At 42.0% G+C, this 20,976-nt stretch overlaps 2 protein-coding genes across 3 annotated transcripts in view; one reads left to right on the top strand and one right to left on the bottom strand.

The window, feature by feature from the left end:
* dkk3b (dickkopf WNT signaling pathway inhibitor 3b) overlaps nt 1–6,446 on the top strand; it is a 13,670-nt gene extending 7,224 nt beyond the window's left edge. The window contains exons 4-7 of the mRNA XM_066648802.1: nt 3,021–3,113; nt 3,219–3,363; nt 4,307–4,457; nt 5,752–6,446. Coding sequence (XP_066504899.1) covers nt 3,021–3,113; nt 3,219–3,363; nt 4,307–4,457; nt 5,752–5,800 — 438 coding nt within the window. The 3' untranslated portion in view covers nt 5,801–6,446. The remainder of the gene's footprint in view (nt 1–3,020; nt 3,114–3,218; nt 3,364–4,306; nt 4,458–5,751) is intronic.
* Nucleotides 6,447–6,558: 112 nt separating this feature from the next.
* far1 (fatty acyl CoA reductase 1) overlaps nt 6,559–20,976 on the bottom strand; it is a 28,425-nt gene continuing 14,007 nt past the window's right edge. The window contains exons 4-12 of one of the 2 annotated variants that reach the window (XM_066648801.1): nt 20,543–20,722; nt 18,852–19,029; nt 18,716–18,760; nt 17,934–18,061; nt 17,724–17,791; nt 15,311–15,482; nt 12,563–12,692; nt 11,673–11,800; nt 6,559–10,359 (exon numbers count right to left, since the gene is read on the bottom strand). In XM_066648801.1, the coding sequence (XP_066504898.1) occupies nt 10,197–10,359; nt 11,673–11,800; nt 12,563–12,692; nt 15,311–15,482; nt 17,724–17,791; nt 17,934–18,061; nt 18,716–18,760; nt 18,852–19,029; nt 20,543–20,722 (1,192 nt within the window). In that variant the 3' untranslated portion in view covers nt 6,559–10,196. Of the gene's footprint in view, nt 10,360–11,672; nt 11,801–12,562; nt 12,693–15,310; nt 15,483–15,776; nt 15,949–17,723; nt 17,792–17,933; nt 18,062–18,715; nt 18,761–18,851; nt 19,030–20,542; nt 20,723–20,976 lie in introns of both variants that reach the window. The other variant, XM_066648800.1, reaches the window with a different exon arrangement.

Below are 20,976 nucleotides of genomic sequence, written 5' to 3'. Positions count from 1 at the left end.
ACTCTGGGGAGCCAGGTCTGTTTATAGCGGCCGGTCTGTACGGCCTGGCTGTGGGCGCTGAGTCTGTACCTGGTCAGTATGGCTCTGTGTGTGGGGTCAGTCACTGTGCTGAGATACTCCGCTACAGTGTACTGTCGATTTAGGGCAAGATAGCACTGCATTCTGCTTTGTGCCTGTGTGTGTGTGTTCCAATGGGTGATGTATTTGTCTTTTTGGAGTGTTATAATTTGGTTGACTCTGATTGGGGGTGTTTCAGACTGGTCCTGATGGGGGTTAGTGTGTGTTAGCGAAGTCAGGGTCAGGAGCAGCTGTGTGAGGGAACTCTTCTCTTTGCTCAGCTCTTGGCTTTGCAGGGCTTTGTAGTGATAGGAGTGGGGGTCACTGTGTTTTGGATGTAGTCAATATTTAATCATTCGTTTTTGTATTCTCAGTAACAGAGGGTACTGGCCTAATTCCGCTCTGCAGCCGTTGTTTGGTGTCGTCCTGTGCACTTTCTGGATGCTTTTACAAAATTCTGTGTGCATAATTTCCGTTGGGTGTTTGTCCCATTGGTCAAATGTGTGGTTTTGGAGCGCCCCCCCACACCTCACTGCCGTACAGGAGAATGGGTTCGAGAATTGATTGGAATAATTTGAGCCAGATCCGAACTGGAATTTGAATGGGAATTTGGCGTTTGATGGCGTAAAAGGCCCTGCGTGTTTTCTCTCTCAGTTCATTGACCGCTGGACTGAAGCTTCCTGTTGAACTGATATTCAGCCCTAAATAGTTATATTCTGTACTGGAGTCTAACCTGTGTGTCCCTAGTGTGAAGCAGGGGGAGTGTCCCTGAGATCTGGGTCTCTTTTGGAAAATGATGGTTTTGGTCTTTTTCAGGTTGATTGTCAGGGCCCAGTTCTGACAGTACTGCTCCAGCAGGTCCAGGTTCTGCTGTAGACCCTGCTCTGTGGGGGACAGCAGAACCAGGTCGTCTCCGTAGAGCAGGCGTTTAATCTCTGAGTCATGCAGAGTGAGACCGGGCGCTGCAGAACGCTCCAGAATCGTGGCCAATTCGTTTATATAAATGTTAAATAGTGTTGGGCTTAAGCAGCAGCCCTGTCTCACTCCGCGCTCCTGAGAGAACAGCCCTGTCCTTTTGTTGCCAATCTTTATACCGCACTTATTGTTTGTGTACATGGATTTAATAATGTCATAATGTTTAATAATGTTTTACCCCCTACACCACTCTCAATAAGTTTCTAGAATAGACCTTGGTGCCAAATGGAGTCAAATGCTTTTTTGAAGTCAATAAAACATGCAAATATTTTGTTTTTATTGTTTTTAACATGTGATTCAATCAGGGCGTGTAGGGTGTAAATGTGATTAGACGTGCGGTGATTTGGTATGAATCCAATCTGACTCTTGCTCAGGACACTGTGCTTCATAAGGAAGTCTAATAATCTAGAGTTTAAAACACTACACAGTAACTTCCCCAGGTTACTGTTCACACAGATGCCTCTGTAGTTATTAGGGTCGAATTTTTCTCCGCTTTTGAAGATGGGCGTTATCAGACCTTGACTCTAGACGTCAGGGAAATGACCCACACTCAGAATCATGTTGAATAATGTCTCTCTCTGTCTCTCTCTGTGTCTGTCTCTCTCTCTCTCTCTCTCTCTGTCTCTCTTTTTCTGTCTCTATCTCTGTGTGTCTCTCTCTCTTTTTCTGTGTCTGTCTCTCTCTCTGTGTGTGTCTCTCTATCTGTCTCTGTGTGTCTCTCTCTCTCTCTCTCTCTCTCTCTCTCTCTCTCGGTGGGTATACAGACTTATTGTTGCTATTTCACATCACTTAAGGTGGAAATGTCTCTAAATTTGGGAGAATTCTAACTGCATTATTGAAATTGCTACAAATATAAACAACTCGAAAGAGTTTCTGTGGTAATTCAAACAGTGAATAAAACAGTTTGATTTTTCCACCTTAAACACACCAATTCAGCTTCGGAATATAAACAACCAGAGAGAACCGCGATTGCCTCGATTGATGGTTGAAGGTAGATGTTTCAAATAGTGTTTAAAGCAGTTTCCAAAATTCTACTTGGAAACTGTTTGTATAAATGCAGCAGGCGTCTGAACAAACTGATTCATTTTGTTTTGGAAATGTTTATTAACTTGCTGTTATAACTACACTGTAAAAAATCAATTACAGTAATATGCTGTAAATTCGAAATACAGTAGTGTTCCTGTAAAAATACAGTAAATGGCTGGGAACTCTGCTGCCAGTATTTTACTGTAAAATTTACAATACATTTTTTACAGTGTAATATTAAGTTTGGACCATGTTCCCCACTGAAATAAAGTGTTCTTTACTTCAGTGTCCTGTGATTGGATGGTGCGGCCGTTGTGGGGGTATTTCAACTTGAATTTGAAAGGGGTTTATATCAGTTCCGTCTGCATTTTAACACTTTCCTCTGCAACCTCTTTAGTTACACAACAACTCAGTTCATGCCCTATGTGTTTTCCTCATAAAGTTGCTGAATAATTGGATAATAGTTTTTGTAACTGACCTGAACCTGAACAGTGAAAACAACCACCGATTTTCCAAATTAAAAATGTTCACCCTAAATTCTGCATTGTGTTTTCCACAAGCTGTAAACACGATTCACTAAACTAATTCCTACAGCCTCCTACTATTCCTCCTCAGAGAGTGAAAAGCAAGGCTGCTTTGCTGTGGTCAAATTGTTCTAGGGGCCAGGAGAGGTGGTTGTTGGGCTCTGAAGGGGGAGAAAATAGTTTAATGTCAGTGGGCTGTTGTGAGTGAGAGTCCGTCTAGAGTTTTGTTTGGGTGGAGAAATAGCACTTTGGAATTTCCTGACCTGGGAGCATAGGCTTGCACACACACACACACACACACACACACAAACGCTTGCATTCCTTGTGGTTACATTCACAGATCCATGTCCCTTTCTTTAGTTTATATGCAGTGATAAGGAATCAGGATAAAAGCTCCAGCCTTTGTGTGATGACTGTGATTGTATTGTGTCTCTCTAGGAATGTCTCGTTGACGAAGACTGTGAGCAGGACAACTTCTGTCTTTACAACATCAACAGCTCCAGGTGTATTCCCTGCAAGTCCACTAGCATGGTGAGTGGTTTTCCAATTTAGAAACACAGTGTCCTATTTCTCCTGGACTTCAGCTCTGCTTTAACACTGACTGTGTGTGGGTGTGGGTACTATGTGTGTTTATAGGAGTGTGTTAAGGACGAGGAGTGTTGCGGAGAGCAGCTGTGTGTGTGGGGTCTCTGTGCACAGAATAAAACCAGAGGCCAATCAGGAACGATCTGCCAAGTCCAGAGCGACTGCAGCCGGCAGCACTGCTGCGCCTTTCACAAAGGTAATACACACTGGATTATAGCGTGAACAGTATCAGATAATGAACAGAATTCATGCCGCTTTTATAAACCTTCCCCCAAATCACTGCAGCACTGAGATCATTAAGGTCCACATTCAGAGAAACACAACATTCTATGGTACAGTGGGAAAGCCTAACACTAGATCCTGATGCATTGATGTGAAGATTTGTTTGCATTCAGCCACTTCACTGCTTCACAGCCCATTTCTGGGGGGCCTTACACAGTCAGTACTTTTCTAAGGAGTGTGCTGTATGCACTGATTACAGCAGTTTAAAGGAGGTTTCTATAAACCTTTGAGCACATTCAGAGTATGTTATAAAACTGTGATGAACCTGAACTCATCCAGAACTCAGAAATGTAAAAAGAACTTTTAACTACTCAAAGCATAATTAGATTTTTTTTAATTTAAAATGATAAAATTGTTGTCTGGGGATGAAAACAAAAACGATTATGTGGCTTTACTCTCCACACACATTTGCTTTTCATTTTGTTTGCCAGATATAGAATTTCCTCAACACAGATATGCATATTTAAAGCATTCTTTAGGGTGTGTGAGGCTGTTGAGATCATTGTGTACAACCCTGAGCTACAGCCACGGAACCATACACAGATAACAGCCGTTCCCTGATGGTTCCAGATCTTCTCTTCTCTCAACCCCTCCCCTGCCCTCCTTTCACACACTCACCTAGGCACTCCCACACATCTGTGTATGGCTTCACACATTCCTACAGTCACTCAAAGAACCCGGGCAACTCCGTTAATACAGTTACTCTAGGAAATGTAAAAATTATCTATCTGCATCCTTGGAGCCTGAAGGCACATTTTTAACCTCCCTTTTCCTCCTCTCCCTCTCTATACCCCACCCCTCCCCATGTCTTTCCCTCTCCCACCCCCCCTTCCTCCTCTCTCCCTGTCTGTCTGTAGCTCTGTTGTTCCCAGTGTGTAGGCCAAGCCCACTGCAGGGTCAGGGTTGTTATGAGGAACAGAATCATCTGATGGAGCTGCTGATGTGGGATGATGAAGCTCCTCATGAACACTGTCCATGTGCTGCAGGGCTGCAGTGCCAACAAGTCGGGTACATCTGCGCACATGGGTTTTTACAGCGTTAGGGAGTGGGGTCCACAAAATGGCAGTCAACCAGGGCCACCCTACATTTTGCAAACAGCTCAATACCAAATATAATTATCTGTATGAAATCATATTTAAATGTGTTAGCTGATTGGATGAGAGATATTCCACGAGGGGCGGCACAGTGGTGTGGCAGGTAGCGTCGCAGTCACACAGCTCCAGGGACCTGGAGGTTGTGGGTTTGAGTCCCACTCCGGGTGACTGTCTGTGAGGAGTGTGGTGTGTTCTCCCTGTGTGCGCATGGGTTTCCTCTGGGTGACTGCCTGTGAGGAGTGTGGTGTGTTCTCCCTGTGTCTGCGTGGGTTTCCTCTGGGTGACTGTCTGTGAGGAGTGTGGTGTGTTCTCCCTGTGTGCGCATGGGTTTCCTCCGGGTGACTGTCTGTGAGGAGTGTGGTGTGTTCTCCGTGTCCGCATGGGTTTCCTCCCGGTGACTGTCTGTGAGGAGTGTGGTGTGTTCTCCCTGTGTCTGTGTGGGTTTCCTCCGGGTGACTGTCTGTGAGGAGTGTGGTGTGTTCTTCCTGTGTCTGTGTGGGTTTCCTCCGGGTGACTATCTGTGAGGAGTGTGGTGTGTTCTCCCTGTGTCTGTGTGGGTTTCCTCTGGCTGCTCCGATTTCCTCCCACAGTCCAAAAACACACGTTGGTACTATTCTTTCGATTGGCGACTCAAAACTGTCCGTAGGTGTGAGTGTGTGTGTTGCCCAGTAAAGGGCTGGCACCCCCTCTTTAACTGCTCTTGATGTTTGTGTTCTTGAATATTGAGGATTGAAAAGGGGGCTCTACAGCAACAGAAGCGACACTGGGCTTCGGTTGGGTTTAACCCCTTATACAGAACAATGCACATGATTCAAAAGCAGCTGCCTGCACTAACGCAGACGTGCCTAAAGCAGCACAATAATGTGCAGGAAAATGTAAGAGTTGCTCAGCAACTGTCCAATACCTGTCCAGCTATGGGATTATTTTTAGTGGGCGGAGCCATGTAAATGATCATACAAACATATAACAACCAAAACAAAGTTATAGCCCTTTATCCGATGTTTTCAGACTTAGGCCACAAAAACTGACGGTGGTCTTGTTTCACAGTGTGTAGGTTGGTAGGCTCCACACACTCAATTTAATATTCAAATGCACTGAACAAGGGATGTTTTTTTTCATAATGAGTTCATTATCATGTATTTTTAGATATTAATGATCAGAGTAATCAGTAAAAGTGTACTGACATTTTTCTTATTTTCATTTCACAGTAAAGAATCCGTGTGTGTGAAGAAGAGTTCCCCTGAGAAAGGAGCATAACTTCCACCAAATACTCGGTAAAAGACCAGACAGAGGCTGTGTGTTTAATGGGATCTTGATGTAAAATATACTCAGTAGAGTGTGGTAGTGTTATGTGAATAAATTTAAGGAGCTGGAGTATTTGTAAATAGTGAAACAGTGTGTCCCCTCATTTAACTTGGTTTCCCTCAGAAATAATGGACAATAATGGACTACATGGCCAAAAGTTGGCAATACCAGCCGCTGTTCCTCTGCAAAGGCTTTATACTCCATATTGGAACATCTCTGTATGGATTTAAAAGTCATTTTGCCATGAGAGCCATGTCAGGTACCATTGCTAATGGATGAACCTGTTGCTAATAGCTGCATACCCCTGTAGCCAACACTTTGCAAGGAGCATGGTTAACTTAAGCTCATGTGCAGCTGCTACAGAATGTCTTATTTCATTTAAAAAGCTTTTAATTGCAGTGTACATACAGGTGTAGTTATTATATGTAAATTAAGTAGAAATGCAAACTGAATTGTGTTATTGTAAAGTGTGTATGTGGACACTAGATGGCAGCAGTCTGTGGAGAATGTTACTGGACTCCCTCTTGACTTTTTGACTTGCGCTGACTTCCTGTACAGCGTGTGACATACTAAACATTACTGAATGACTCAGATGTACCTACTGTATTCATTCAGTTCCACATCCAGCCAAGAATCATGACCGTAGTGCCTTCACGCAGTTTATAAAGTGCAGCAGATCTCACCAGAGACAGAATAAGAAGACACATTTACTTCACATAGTTTATTCCATTTTTTGGTTTACAACCTCAAGGCACCCTTTGATTTTCCTGTCGACATTGACTGTGGCAAATAATAATCTCAGCTGAAACGTCACACGGCCAGACAAAGACGCACAATAAACAGTTTGGGAACCCATAATTACCAGGATCTTCATTTTGGGGGAAAACCAAGTGACATTCAGATAAGGCAGACAAACGGATAAAAGGGACATTGACTCTTTTGGCTTTGCCAAGGCCTCGCTATCAGATCACATCTGCTATAGCTATAGGACAAAAACCCTGGGAATTATCGCAGCTGTGAAATGCCTTTTGAAGTGAGGACATGGTCAGTGACACCATGAACCCAAAGCAACATTCGACAGCGTGTCAGAGGAAGCATAAGAATGGAATGAGTTCAGAAGAAGCACAAAAATCTTCTTTTGTTTTAATTCCACGAGAGGAATTCCACCCAAAAAGGAGAACGCTCAGCATTAGAACAGAGCTAGACAAGGCTGCTGATGGCTTTAACAAACCGATCTAAATATAGGCCTCTAATTACATATTAATGAACCTGCCGCTTGCCATTGAACAGTTGTCTGGATTGATACCAAACTGGCTTGTAAATATTTAACCAAGAAACCAAAACTGCTCAGAATAGAATTAATCTTGTCTTTACAGGCTTCCCTTGGGAATTTACACTATGGATCATGTTCCTCAACGGGGATTAAGCCTAGTCCTGGACTACTAGAGAATCTCAGCTCACTAAGTGAATGCAGTGTAGTCTTAATCCTGGTCCAGAAAGCCGGACTAAACCTTGTGTCTGCCGTATTATTATTAGTTACGGACCCCTTTTACTGCAGAACCAGCCTCTGCTCTCCAGGAAGGCTTCGCACCAGATGTCGGAGCACCACTGCGAGGCTCTGATTATATTTAGCCACAGGATCATTAGTAAGGTCAGGTTCTCATGTTGGACGATACCTCATCCCAGAGGTATTTGATGGTATTATTATATGTAGAAATAAGATTTAAAGCATTTTTTGTGTGTGACTTAATTGTAATTCAAGATTCAAATATTCTCCTACTCATTTGACATTTTATGGTAACTGTTGTATAGAATTAAAAAGGGCAATTGTCATTTTCATTCATTATTAGTGAACGTTTATCCAGTTCAGGGTCGCAGTGGGTCCGGTGCCCACCCAGAATCATTGACCGCAAGGCAGGAACACACCCTGGAGTGCCAGTCCTTCACAGGGCAACACACACACACTCACACCTACGGACACTTTTGAGTCGCCAATCCACCTACCAACGTGTGTTTTTGGACTGTTTGGACAGATACTGGGAGAGCACACCACACTCTTCACAGACCGTCACCCGGAGGAAACCCACGCGGACACAGGGAGAACACACCACACTCCTCACAGTCAGTCACCCGGAGGAAACCCACGCAGACACAGGGAGAACACACCAAGTTCTTATTAATAATTAATTTAAGGTTATTTATTTATTTTTTTTTAATATAATATCTATTCTCATTTTGAACACTTCACAACAGTTACCATAAAAAAACAAAAGAGCACATGAAAGTTTGAATTTTAAAATTAAGATTATGTTACACAAACATGCTTTAATCTTATTTGTCCACCTACTACATCATCATCCCATTTAATTCCTAGCTCCACAGCCCAGCCCAGGGGAGTGGGGGTGTTATATCCTACTAGTCCATGTGCTTGGCATTTGTATGGTGATCTTAGCCTTTTGGAAGGAGTTAACACTTATTGCTGTTAGAAACTCTACACAATCTGAGGTACATAAAAACAGTGCTGGCCATCCCTGACCATCAGAAAATTTGAGCGTAATATATTTTATGGCAGAATAGACCTCCTGATGTTTAGACATCTACATTCTGTTCCTGAAATATCATGCAGTGGTTGCACCACATCATGTGGAGAACCCCCAAAATGTCCTCAGCCACCTCCCTCACCCTCTCAAATGTAGCTTTGGTATTAGCTGCATTTCCTGCATAGCTTTCAATGACTAATGTTTTCATGTTAACGTTAAATACACTGTATGACCTGAAAATTCTACATTTGGGTGGAATTCCCCTTTGAGCAGAAACCTTTATTTAGCAGAACACTCACGCTTAATATCCCACTCTGACCCCATCTCCCATGTTTAAAAGAACGTTAGCCAAGAAGCAGTAATGTGAACATCAGCATTGACACTGTGTTATTAGAGAGGACAGGCTGCTCCATCAGTTCTAGATGGTAAACTACACCCATCATTAGCACTTCTAAGTATGATATTAAGCTGTTTAGGCTGGTGTAACAGAAACACGACTACAGTGGACATGACTGGGTGTGTTTGTGACTGTAGGAGAATAAAATACGTTATACATTATGTCTCCTAAAGTCAGTTTCCTTTATAAATAAATAGCCTCTCTATATGAAAGCAGGAATAAGTTTGGTAACGAAACAGTATATTTTTTTTATTATTATATTATCTTGTACACAAATGGATTAGAAAAATCATATGAATGCTTTTTTATTTTCTCCTCCTTCCAAAATAGTATCAACCTTCAGGCACAATTCAAAACAAGGTGCACTGAAGCCTTCTAGTGAAAAACAGACCTCATGGTCTACAACGCTCCTATGATATTTGACCCAACCTGTACCTGTTGCAGTGTGCTTGCATTCACAGCTATAGGACTCGGAAGAAAACAACAAGATCTTGGGGAGAAAGGAACCACTGAGGCATAAGGACCAAATAATGAGCGACCACTTATGTACACGACCACAACGTGAATAAGTTAGAGCAAGAAAAGGCAATAGGACAGAAACAGAAAACCCTAACTTTATAGGCTGCGAGTGACTCCTTGCGAGTGATTCAAAGCATTCACTTCAAGACCTCGAGACCTTCGGCCAAGGCCCGCAGGACCCTGACCACATCAGCGAGATCAGCAAGTTACAACACAAAGCACCTTTGGAAAAGTTAGTGTCAGGACAACTCAGCTCAACCTACAGAACCCGATACACTTTTAGCACAACGTCACCACTACAATGGCTTCATTTTTAAATAGAAATATTAGTGGTAAGTAAGCAGTAGAATGATGAAAGAAGAAGAATAAAAAAAGGAAAGAAATAAAGGGGAAAGCGATGGCTATTGAACCGGGAAAGGCCAGTGCAGATCTATCAAAGAGCACATCCATCTCTCTTCATCCAGTTGTAATTAGTTTAAATAGACATTTTAGGCACAGAGCAATGAACACGCCACCATACCACTACAGTCCCACCTTGTGCTTGATTAAGTATGCTTGTGAAATGACCAACTGTAAACTGGGACCGGCTTAGAACCTCTGACTCCCCCTAGTGAAATCCGTGGGTACAGGTAATTGCTCAGCGAGGCTCTTGGATAACGGTCCTCACAGATGCCTTCACAAACCTTCAGCTCTGACGCTTCATGCTTTCTACAAAGCAGTCGTGTGCAGCAGCCCCCCGCCCCCTGCAAAGTGAAGACAGCTTGTGCTTCACCTAGCGAGGGCGCTCTGGAGTCCAGAGCTTTGCAGAGCTGTAGCATATGCATAGCTTTTGTAGGAAAGATAGGGGGGGGGGTGGAAATAAGGGAAGAAGGAATAAAGGGAGGAGAGAGATTCAGTATCTCAAGGTGCTGGATGCCCTGAAGTAGGAGAGGAACTTGAAGCACAAGCTGACCACGAAGTACCAAATGTTGCGTGCCATCTGAGAGCGGGCGATAAAGACGCGCCAGATCAGGATCACCAGGACTGTGTTGAAGGTGTAGCGGATGTTCCGCAACCTACAGGAACAGAAATGTAGAATCAGTCAACCATTCTGACCACGCGCCCTTATACATGTGATATATTTTTGAATGAACTGACCTAGAGAAATGATTCAAAATGAGCCCGAAATAATCTCTTTCACCAACTCGCATTGAAATTAACAAGGTTAAAAATAGTGCTGGTAATTGATAAAAAAAAAAACAAAAAAAAAAAAACCTAATTTATCACACAATTTGCTCCAATTAATTGCAATCACATTGTCTATGGGATATTTAACTGTAAAATGAATTAATTCATTCATTATCTGTAACGGGAACACACCCTGGAGGGGGCGCCAGTCCTTCACAGGGCAACACACACACACATTCATGAAGACTTTTGAGTCGCCAATTCACCTACCAACGTGTGTTTTTGGACTGTGGGAGGAAATCCACGCAGACACAGAGAGAACACACCACACTCCTCACAGACTGACACCTGGAGGAAACCCACGCGGACACAGGGAGAACACACCACACTCCTCACAGACAGACACCCGGAGGAAACCCACGTGGATATGAAGAACACACCACACTCCTCAGACAGTCACCCGGAGGAAACCCATGCAGACACAGAGAACACACCACACTCCTCACAGACAGTCACCTGGAGGACACTCACGCAGACACAGGAAGAACACACCAAACTCCTCACAGACAGACACCCGGAGCGGGACTCGAACCCACAATCTCCAGGTCCCTGGAGCTGTGTGACTGCGACACTACCTGCTGCACCACCGTGCCATATTTATCTTAGTAGTGTGTGCATTGATTAAAAAAAATGTAATAACATGCTAGAACATCCTTGTATTTTGGGAGAGAGAGAAGTTTGTTGTTTGACATATGACAAATTGGCGAGTATTATACTTTATTATGAAGTAATAAATATAAATAAAAATCACTCTCAGACAACGAGGACATGTGAAAAACAAAACACTAAGAACGCATGAGCACATTAATCTGGTTATGTGGAGTGCCTAACAACCCATAAATCGTGAAATAATGCAGCACAGAATGTTATGTTTTAGAATATGACAACAAACAAGTTGCTCTGGGTAAGGAGCTGTGGTGTTAGAGCGTTGTGGTATTTTAACAAAATCATATCACAGACCCCAGAACTCTTAACTTGTGGAAGTAGTGGAAAATTACGTCCTGTTTCATTGTGGCTTCATGTGGATTACAGCTCATACTTGACTGAAAAGAGGGACCATTTAATGTATATTACAATGAAAAGGTAAGATTGCCCTTTAATGGCTGGGACTGAACACCTCCCCCCAGTAGGAGATACTCACTTATTGAGATGTTTGCGTGCTGCTGGGAGCCCTGATAACTCCTCGTTCAGCACATACTTCTTTGTGCCCATGCAGTAACTCTCCATATATTCAGCCCAGTGCAACTGTCTGACGTCAAAGTTAAACACCTGCAAGGCACGGAAAAGAAAAGCACATTAGATTCCTAAATTTAGACTGTACAAGGAAAAAAAGAACACTGTGACCAAACGTTTATGGATACAATGATTCCCACCCACCCTTTTTTTCCCGCTGCTTTAACAGCTTCTACTCCCCCTCTAGGCCATGCTTGGCATGGCGCATCCTCCAGAGGGTCCTATTTCAGTTCACACTTTTCTGTAGGGATTTCACAAGTGGTGTGTGCAGAATAGAACTTTGGTGTCCATAGCGGATGCACCTAAATTAACTGAGCTCACTGAGCAGAAAAAGCTTACAAACTTTTTGAACATGGAACTACAGACATCGTACTACTAGCAGTCAGGCGAGGACAGTTGTCCTATTGGAATTCTAAGCATGGCATCTGGGCCCTGTCTTCATAAAGACTGCATTCACGACTTATTCAACCACAGACATTCAGCCTTACAATCATACACTGTATAAATCACACACACACACATACTCACACAGGCTGCCATTGACTTGCAATGTGCAGTGGAATGAATGGAGCCTGTGACTTACTCATGGCTCATTCTCTCTCACCCCTCTCTCCCTACGTGTGTGTACCAGGAATATATCACATTGTGGGGACATTACATTTTCAGGTAGAGACATGCTTTAAGGTTGGTTTAGGGTTAGGGCCTAGCTAGTGTTACTTATGGAAATGTTAATGCTTAGTCCCCACAAATCACAAACACAAGTCTCTGTGTGTGTGTGTGTGTGTGTGTGGCACACACCTTTCTGTCCTCAGCTCCCAACTGGTTCAGAAGCATGGTGAAGTTGTCCGTGTTCCAAACCCATGAGTGGCTGGTGAAGTACTCCAGCACCATCATAGACTTGTGGAGCCGCGTGATAGTCTTCATCATCCTGCGTTGCCATGGCAACGACATCAGCAACGCGAGCGAGAATCAGAGATAGAGTGAGCAGATTTAGAGGGCGATCAGATCTACATGAGCTGTTGATTTCCTAACTGTTTTAAATACCAGATTTGAACATATTACCAAGGGTTAGTGGCAAGTAGAGTTAGGCAATTTGACGATTTTGATAAATATTGTGATGAATTACATCACAGCACGTATTTTATATTGTGGGTACTGTCTGTATTTAAGGCAAGGCAAGGCCTGTGTTACCATAATTGTATGGTAACACAGCACAGCATGAAAATTTTATATAAACCTTAGATAAACTGATCATATTTTGTGTGATTGAGATATTGCCCACCTCTACTGGCAAAGATACAGAAAAGCCCCTGCAGCAACAAGCACTTTGAAATGGGGCGTCTGACTGAGGCATTTAAAATTCCAAATTGCAGAGACTATACTTTATTTACACAATGGTTTAAAATAAATTAAGCCTCACAGACAAATCAATGTGCTGCTGAACTGCTCCAGTAGGATGTTACTGTTACAATAGGCTTTAGTTCATTAGGTTTAACTGATTATCAACAGAGTTCCATTAAACAACTGAATCTCTCTCACACACTAATACATCATTAGACCTTTCCACAACATTCATCTACTTAAAACTGACAGTCTGTCTGATCTTGGAGGAACACATTTTCTTATTGTTTTAAAAAGTGGAATTAATGCACTTCCACAGAAGCATAAGAAGTGTGTACTTAAGTTTCCCTCCGAGATCTACAACAAAAAATCTAAATCTTCAGTATCAAACATGCAAAATAAAACAGTCCTCCAAATGGGAAGAGGGACAAATAATCAAACAGAACAGAAGACTCAGTTATTCATTCAAATAAAAGGAAAATGTCCTGTCTCTACTGTAACTGTCCAGAGGAAAGCTGCACATTTGATTAGTTCAGCCTCAGCTGTTTACTGCGAAAGTAACAGTTGTATGCGAAAAATAAATAATGAAATAAAATAAAACACATGATCATGGATAAATAACTCATTTCCATTTCAGACACCAAACTCCACTGGCTTCTTTAACAGTCCGTGCTGATTGTTGCTAAACGGAAACAGGAAACAAATAAGTGGTTCATAGTGTCTGATCATTTTTTGGCAGAATTTTGTAGAACAGCTTGGTATCTGATAGTTGTTGGAACAATTTCTGCAAACTGCTTAGAAACAGACTAATAATAATAATAATAATAATCATTCTCGGTTTCTTTAAAAGTCTCGTAGCCAGAAGGTGCAAAATAAAGGCAACAAAAACAAACAAACAAAAACTATAAATACATTTTATTTAAAGGCTAAGCAGCAGCTCTATGAAAGTGTCAAACAAATAAATACAGTGGAATTTGAGTTCCTAACTTGTGTTTATTGATAGTCAGAAAACATGTTATTTCTTACTAATTCAAGGAATAAGGTTTAAAAGACCGTTGCCTTTAAGAGTCGCAGTAAGTCGAATAAAATGGGGTGTCAACTATCGAGTGTAATGGATTATGGGTTACTGGGTAATCTTATTTTGGTCACTGGAGTTTTAAACTAACCATGCACAGATTTACAGCACGTTCAATAACACTGTACTGCATTAAGATAAAATATAAAAATATACGAAAGCAGAATGTGCAAATGATGAACAGATGTTAGAGGAACCTGTAGAATGATCTAAAAACAGCATCATGATCCACAGCAGGAAAACAAAAATGTTAAAAGTGATGATAAAGTTCAGTTAATCGATTTGGATTTAATCCTTATCTCTTTTTAAACCCAAGAACTGTGAGGAATAGAACCAGACTGAACCGTGACAACCTTAAAGAGAATGAAAGGATCAAATCAAACTGAATCAGACATGCTTGGTCAGGACCCCATGCACATCGCGGCACGGTGGTCTGCCAGCAGCATCGCTCCGATGCACTTATGTCCAGCAGACGGCCGAGCTGGACGCTCATCCTTTCCTATCAGTCAGTAACTCATGCGACGTCACATCACGCAGTCAGCAGCCAGCACCCGACTGACCTCTCGGTGCGCCGCCCACTGATAAATGCTGTCATAGCGACTGACACGAGGTTGGACAAGCTTTACAAAAAAAGGTCATTCGGCCTAGTGAGAATGTGCAGTGTAATATTTCAGATTTATTGTTTATGTGAAAATCAAACAGTAAACAATAAATATAAACACACTTTTCTTTTATGGCTTTTTTAATGGTTTCAAATTTTAAGTTTCTACAAGTTTTGGGACATTTGTCAAAGACAAATTTATTGCTAATGCTAACTGACTAGAGTGTGGCTGATCAGTTTTTCCCCACTTTCGTTAATTTTCATGTGTATTGCAGTGGGTAACAATACTGACTTTCAAACAGCACACCAGGGTTTAATTCCCTGCTTATGTAAGCACACCACACCTCAGTACGAGTCCTTGGATTAGATGCCTAATTCTTCAATGTTGAATGTACAGTGGTAGTACAGGCACATTGATGACAGGGTTTTAGAGTATAGCTTTTGTCCAGACTCACATCAGAAGGACCTATCTGTGGGCGGAGCAAAGATGGGTCACTGAGGAGGAGAGGGAGGGCTCCAGAGACCTTACCGAGGCTTCTGCCCCATCAGCCACAGACAGGCATCGTAGAGCAGGGCAGGGATGGTGTGGCTCACTGTGATCCAGTACTGATTGGTAAAGGGGTTGGAACGCAGGTTAACATTGGGCCGTCTGAAGGCCTGCTCTAACGGGTTGGTCTTGAAGGTCATGTTTATACAGTTCTCTGCGAAGGGGGAATACACAGGCACAGACACAAACACAACGTTTATACAGGAGCACAACAAGCAGCATGAATGGGATGGAGGGAGAGAGAGAGAGAGAGAGAGAGATAGAGAGAGAGAGACAGAGAATGAATATAAGAGAGTGCAGAACCCAGTAGGCTAAAGTCTGGCTTATGCATTCTCTCTATTCAGCAGTAAGCAATATCAAAACATCACGACACATGAGGTTTGGCGAGACTAAGCGCGGCAAGGAGCGGGGTGAGGGTGCGGGAGGAGCTGAACACGGTGTGATTTACCTGGGCTCCCGTCCCGTTATCCTCAGGCACAGATCATAGAGGAATGCTGGCGCCTTGTGGCTCACAGCAATCCAGTACTGATTGATTAGGTGATTGGAAGTGAGATTTACATTGGGCCGTCGGAAAGCCTGCTCGAGGGGGTTCCTCTTGAAAGTGGATATAACATGGTACTCTAAGAGACAAAAGGGGGAGTTCAATAAGGGTAAAGCTCACACAGCATTTTCTTAAAATAAAAGGCAACTAAAAGGGTGTTGAAACTAGGCATGTTTTTTTTTTTTTTTTGCCAGATGGAATTTACTAGTACAGCTCACTGGTTTACCTAACACTACTGAAGCTGTCTTACTGTATTATCGGGCCAAATATATGCAGCAACATCATGTTCAAGGTGACAGCCACCTGAATGAGCAAATGCATATTTATGAGCTGTGGCCCAACCAGAAACACGTCAAAAAACCCCAAAACTAAAGCATCAGATTTGAAGAGAGTAGAAATATATATATATATATATATATATATATATATATATATATATATAAATATTCTATTGTGTCATATCTCCTATCCAGTCAAAGCTAATCACATGAATCAATGACAAAGCGGCAGAATGTAACTTTCCATAATTAGCCTTGTTTAGGCCGAGCCAGGTTAAACACTCAATATTCTCCTAGTTATCCTGTTGTTATCTTCGACTACTAGTAAAAGGTGCTTGAAGATATAAAATATAGTATGTGCAGCGTCACTATACAGCTGGGGGAAAAAGGGGGGGAAAAAAAAAAAAAAAAAAAAAAAAAAAAAAAAAAAAAAAAAACAGCCATCAGGGATTAATTCTACCAAGTAAGCGACTGCAGGTTGTTATATCCGAGAACTATGTTGCATCATCCAGTATTCTGCAGTGTGCTTAGCACCGCACTGGGTCTATGTGACAGACTTGGCCAGGACCTTATGCCACTGCAGGCTGATAGCTTTGCAGTGCTCAGATTTTAACACCCAAATTCAAACTTATTAGTGGGTTAAAGGTTTCCAGTAGCGATAACACTACAGCACTTCTGCAGGTCATATTTGTAGTACATCTTTGTACCTGTTTCTCTCCAGTGCATTTATAATACAACTTTGAGAGTAGAGTAGCTGAGAAGCTAGCACTTGAGCACAGTGAGAAACACTTCACCTGAGTGACGCTAATGCTCTCTTAGCGTCAACCCAAATTAGGGCAGAGAGAGAGAGAGAGAGAGAGAGAGACAGAGAGAGAGAGACAGAGAGAGAGAGAGAGAGAGAGAGAGACAGAGAGAGAGAGAGACAGAGAGAGAGAGAGAGAGACAGAGAGAGAGAGAGACAGAGAGAGAGAGAGACAGAGACAGAGAGAGAGAGACAGAGAGAGAGAGACAGAGAGACAGAGAGAGAGAGACAGAGAGACAGAGACAGAGAGACAGAGAGAGACAGAGAGAGACAGAGAGAGAGAGCGCTAACACACTAACACCCTACACAAACACCCAATGGATAAAAAAGGCAGGGCTGGGCAATGTACCTACTATTTGTCATTTAATCATGTCATATTTTGGATTACCAGTAATTGCTCTAGGCATTTTCACATTCTGGTTACTCATGTTTGAGAAATATTATGCATCTTAAAGCTGGTCCTTATAATATCAATACTAGCTCACTGTACTTCTGGCTTGTGCTGTCATTAGTGAATAGCTAGACTTCTTCTAACAGACAAACCCTCCTAAAATATCAATTAGCTATTCAAATTTTAAGAGTAAAACAAATTGTGAGCTTAATCTATATAATTTAAATCCAGTATTGTCAATTTATAAAGGCTGTGTTCATTTTAATGTAAATGTCAACTCCTTAATAAAATAAAACAAAACAAATGCATTGCCTTCCTCTGTGAATAATTGTTTATGTTAATTCAAATAAACATTGGCTTATTACTGAAAGAATAATTCATACCGACTTCTCCCCAGTGAAACGGATTGATTGAGCCTGTCGTGCAGTTGTACACCATCACACTTTTTGGCCTGAAATTGATAAGAGAGAAGTTCACTGTAGTTATTTATTGGCAGTGTAACATTTTCCATATAATTTATGGCTTGTGTGTCACTTTTGTGTGTGTGTGTGTGAGTGAGTGAGTGTGTGTGTGAGTGTGAGAGACAGACAAACCTTGTGTGTCTCTGAGTTCCAGAATACCAAGCAGCAGCCAGTGTTGTGTTAATGACCACATCTACTGGCACCAGGTCAGCAACTGCACTGTTAGAGGCCCTCATAGTGCGCAGGATGCCTTTCCCTGCCTGCACAAATACACAGGAGAATACACTGCCTTCACAATACCACAATAATTATAGCAAAAAATAAAATTAAAAATATGTAAAAAAAAAAAAAAAAAAAAAAAAGGCAAACTAAATTTTGTATTAATCACACACTACTGAGAATAGAACAACTAGAAATATTGTGCACAACAAATATATACCAAACAGTGTAAAGTTAGATACAGCTCTTCATAAAAAAAAAAAAAAAAAACTGCAGGTGTCACATTTACTTTTTATAATTTAATATATTTTTTAAAGTTTTATGTCTGGAAGAAATTATATGGAAAATACTATTGGGAAACTCTTCCTAATATATGAATTCAGTTGCTTTATTCAGTCCATTTGACACAGGTGCAAAAATCAGTCACCTAGCCTAGAATGGTTCATTCTAAAAGGTTCACAGAATTCAAGCGTAGTTATGTAATAAGATGTCACAACAAGTCATTGGAGGAAATTTCTTCCCTCTTAGATGTTCCACAATCAACTCTGAGTGGTATTAGAAGAGTTTAGGAACCACAGCAACTCAGCCACAAAATGGCATACCATGTAATGGTACAGAGCAGGGTCTCCAAAGGCTAAAACACAGCGTCTGGGTTAAGCGAATGTCAGGAAATATAATAAATGTTTTTTACTTACTGCAATAAATATTCCACTTGGTCCATTGAAGTTATCGATCCAGCCCTGTGGTAGAAAAGAATCAGTAGATCAACAGACAATATTATCCTTGTAAGAACCCTTGGCATGAGATCTGAGAAAGGGGAAATATATTTACCGGGAAGGGTTCATTCCAGCTGGCCCCCACTATCGAAGGCCGGACAATAGCCACATTGAGGTTTCCACATTCCTGCTGTACCAGGTACTCAGCCAGGGCTTTGGTGTATGTGTATGTGTTGGGCCGCTCCCCAATCAATTTAGGGGTCATCAAACTGACCAGTTTATCGTCCATCCACCTGGACAAGACCACACAACAGAACCAGGCTCAAAATACAGAAAAGGCACTTAATTTCCCTTCTTACTTCCTGAAACAGTCAGAGAGATGAGGAGATTTAATATACTAAAGTGTTTTCATTTATTTAAAATCTAAATACTGATATATAAATGTGAAAATTTAGTGAACATATAGCAGGAGTTCATTTCTACAAAGAGACGCATGATGTTTGTTCCTTAGAAATATTGTCAATTAAATATAATTAATGTGATTACATTCCTCATTGTTCTCTGAGTAGATTATAGTCATTTCTCAAGTGCATATTAATTTGCAGCAGTTACATTCATACATACAGACTTGCTACTGATTGCTAAGACTATGTATAGTTTGGTTGCATATACAAGTATAATATGATTCACTGTTCTGTGTAACCGGCGGCACAGCAGGTAGGTGTCGCAGACACATAGCTCCAGGGACCTGGAGGTTGTGGGTTCAATTACCGCTCCGGGTGACCGTGAGGAGTGTGGTGTGTTCTCCTTGTGTCTGCGTGGGTTTCCTCCGGGTGACTGCCTGTGAGGAGTGTGGTGTGTTCTCCCTGTGTCTGCGTGGGTTTCCTCCAGGTGACTGCCTGTGAGGAGTGTGGTGTGTTCTCCCTGTGTCTGCGTGGGTTTCCTCCAGGTGACTGCCTGTGAGGAGTGTGGTGTGTTCTCCCTGTGTCTGCGTGGGTTTCCTCCGGGTGACTGCCTGTGAGGAGTGTGGTGTGTTCTCCCTGTGACTGCGTGGGTTTCCTCCGGGTGACTGCCTGTGAGGATTGTGGTGTGTTCTCCCTGTGTCTGCATGGGTTTACTCCAGGTGCTCCAGTTTCCTCCCACAGTCCAAAAACACACATTGGTAGGTGGATTGGCAACTCAAAAGTGTCAGTAGGTGTGAATGTGAGAGTGTGTGTGTTGCACTGTGAAGGACTGGTGCCCCCTCCAGGGTGTATTCCCGCCTTGCACCCAATGATTCCAGCTAGGCTCTGGACCCCCTCGTGACCCTGAACTGGATAAGCGCTTACAGATAATGAATGAATGAATGTTCTGTGTAATTTACAGGTTTATTATAATAAGAGGGACACTAACTGTAAACAAAAATAAAAAAAATATTTTGTGTCCAGAATGATGTGCAGAATGTTAGAGGATTGCAAAAGCACAGAGAAGCACAGAGAAATGAGTTATAATAAAATGAATATTCAGTGTCATACCTTTAAAATACTGATCAACTCATACAGCATTTAAACAGAAACATTACAGTGTATTATTAATCATGTAATATCCTTCTGTTCACAGAAATGTTGAACAAAGTAATGCACCGATTGGTAATGTGTAATATTTATACTCCTTAAATCCCTATTGAATATAACATTACGTAGAATACAAACAACACCAAAGAGGATACCATGTGTAACTCACTGTATTCGGGGCTAGGGGGAAATTGTATACATTTAATTTTCAGCCACATATTGTGACAGTTTTAGCTTATTTCAAAGAACTTACTCCAGTGTGTCTATGAGCTTCTTGTAGTCTACAGGGGGCGGGTAAACCACCTCCTCGATCAGCTCCCGGTTGCAGTTGGCGTAGGCTGTGGAGACATGGATGAACACCTCCAGATGCTTCATCCTGTGAGCCAGACTCACCATCTTCTGTGTGGCCAGGACATTCAGCTGCATAGCGTCTCTGAAAACACACCCATTCACAACTGTCACCGTCAAACCTGTAGAGCAGCTAATGACTCATCTACTGAGTTTAGCATATCCCAGTACACTACAAAATAAAAAAAATCAATAGGGCCAATATTTCATTGAGGTTGTTGTCAAAATATGAATAAGATTCTAAGACGTATTACCTTATCTTAATTTAAAGGAGACATTTAATGAAAAATCTCTTTTCAGTGCATTCACAAGTTGAGTATCTGGAGACTACCACCCACA

The sequence above is a fragment of the Hoplias malabaricus genome, chromosome 17, assembly GCF_029633855.1.
Source record: "Hoplias malabaricus isolate fHopMal1 chromosome 17, fHopMal1.hap1, whole genome shotgun sequence".
NCBI lineage: Eukaryota > Metazoa > Chordata > Actinopteri > Characiformes > Erythrinidae > Hoplias > Hoplias malabaricus.
This window is presented reverse-complemented; position numbering and strand designations above follow the sequence as displayed.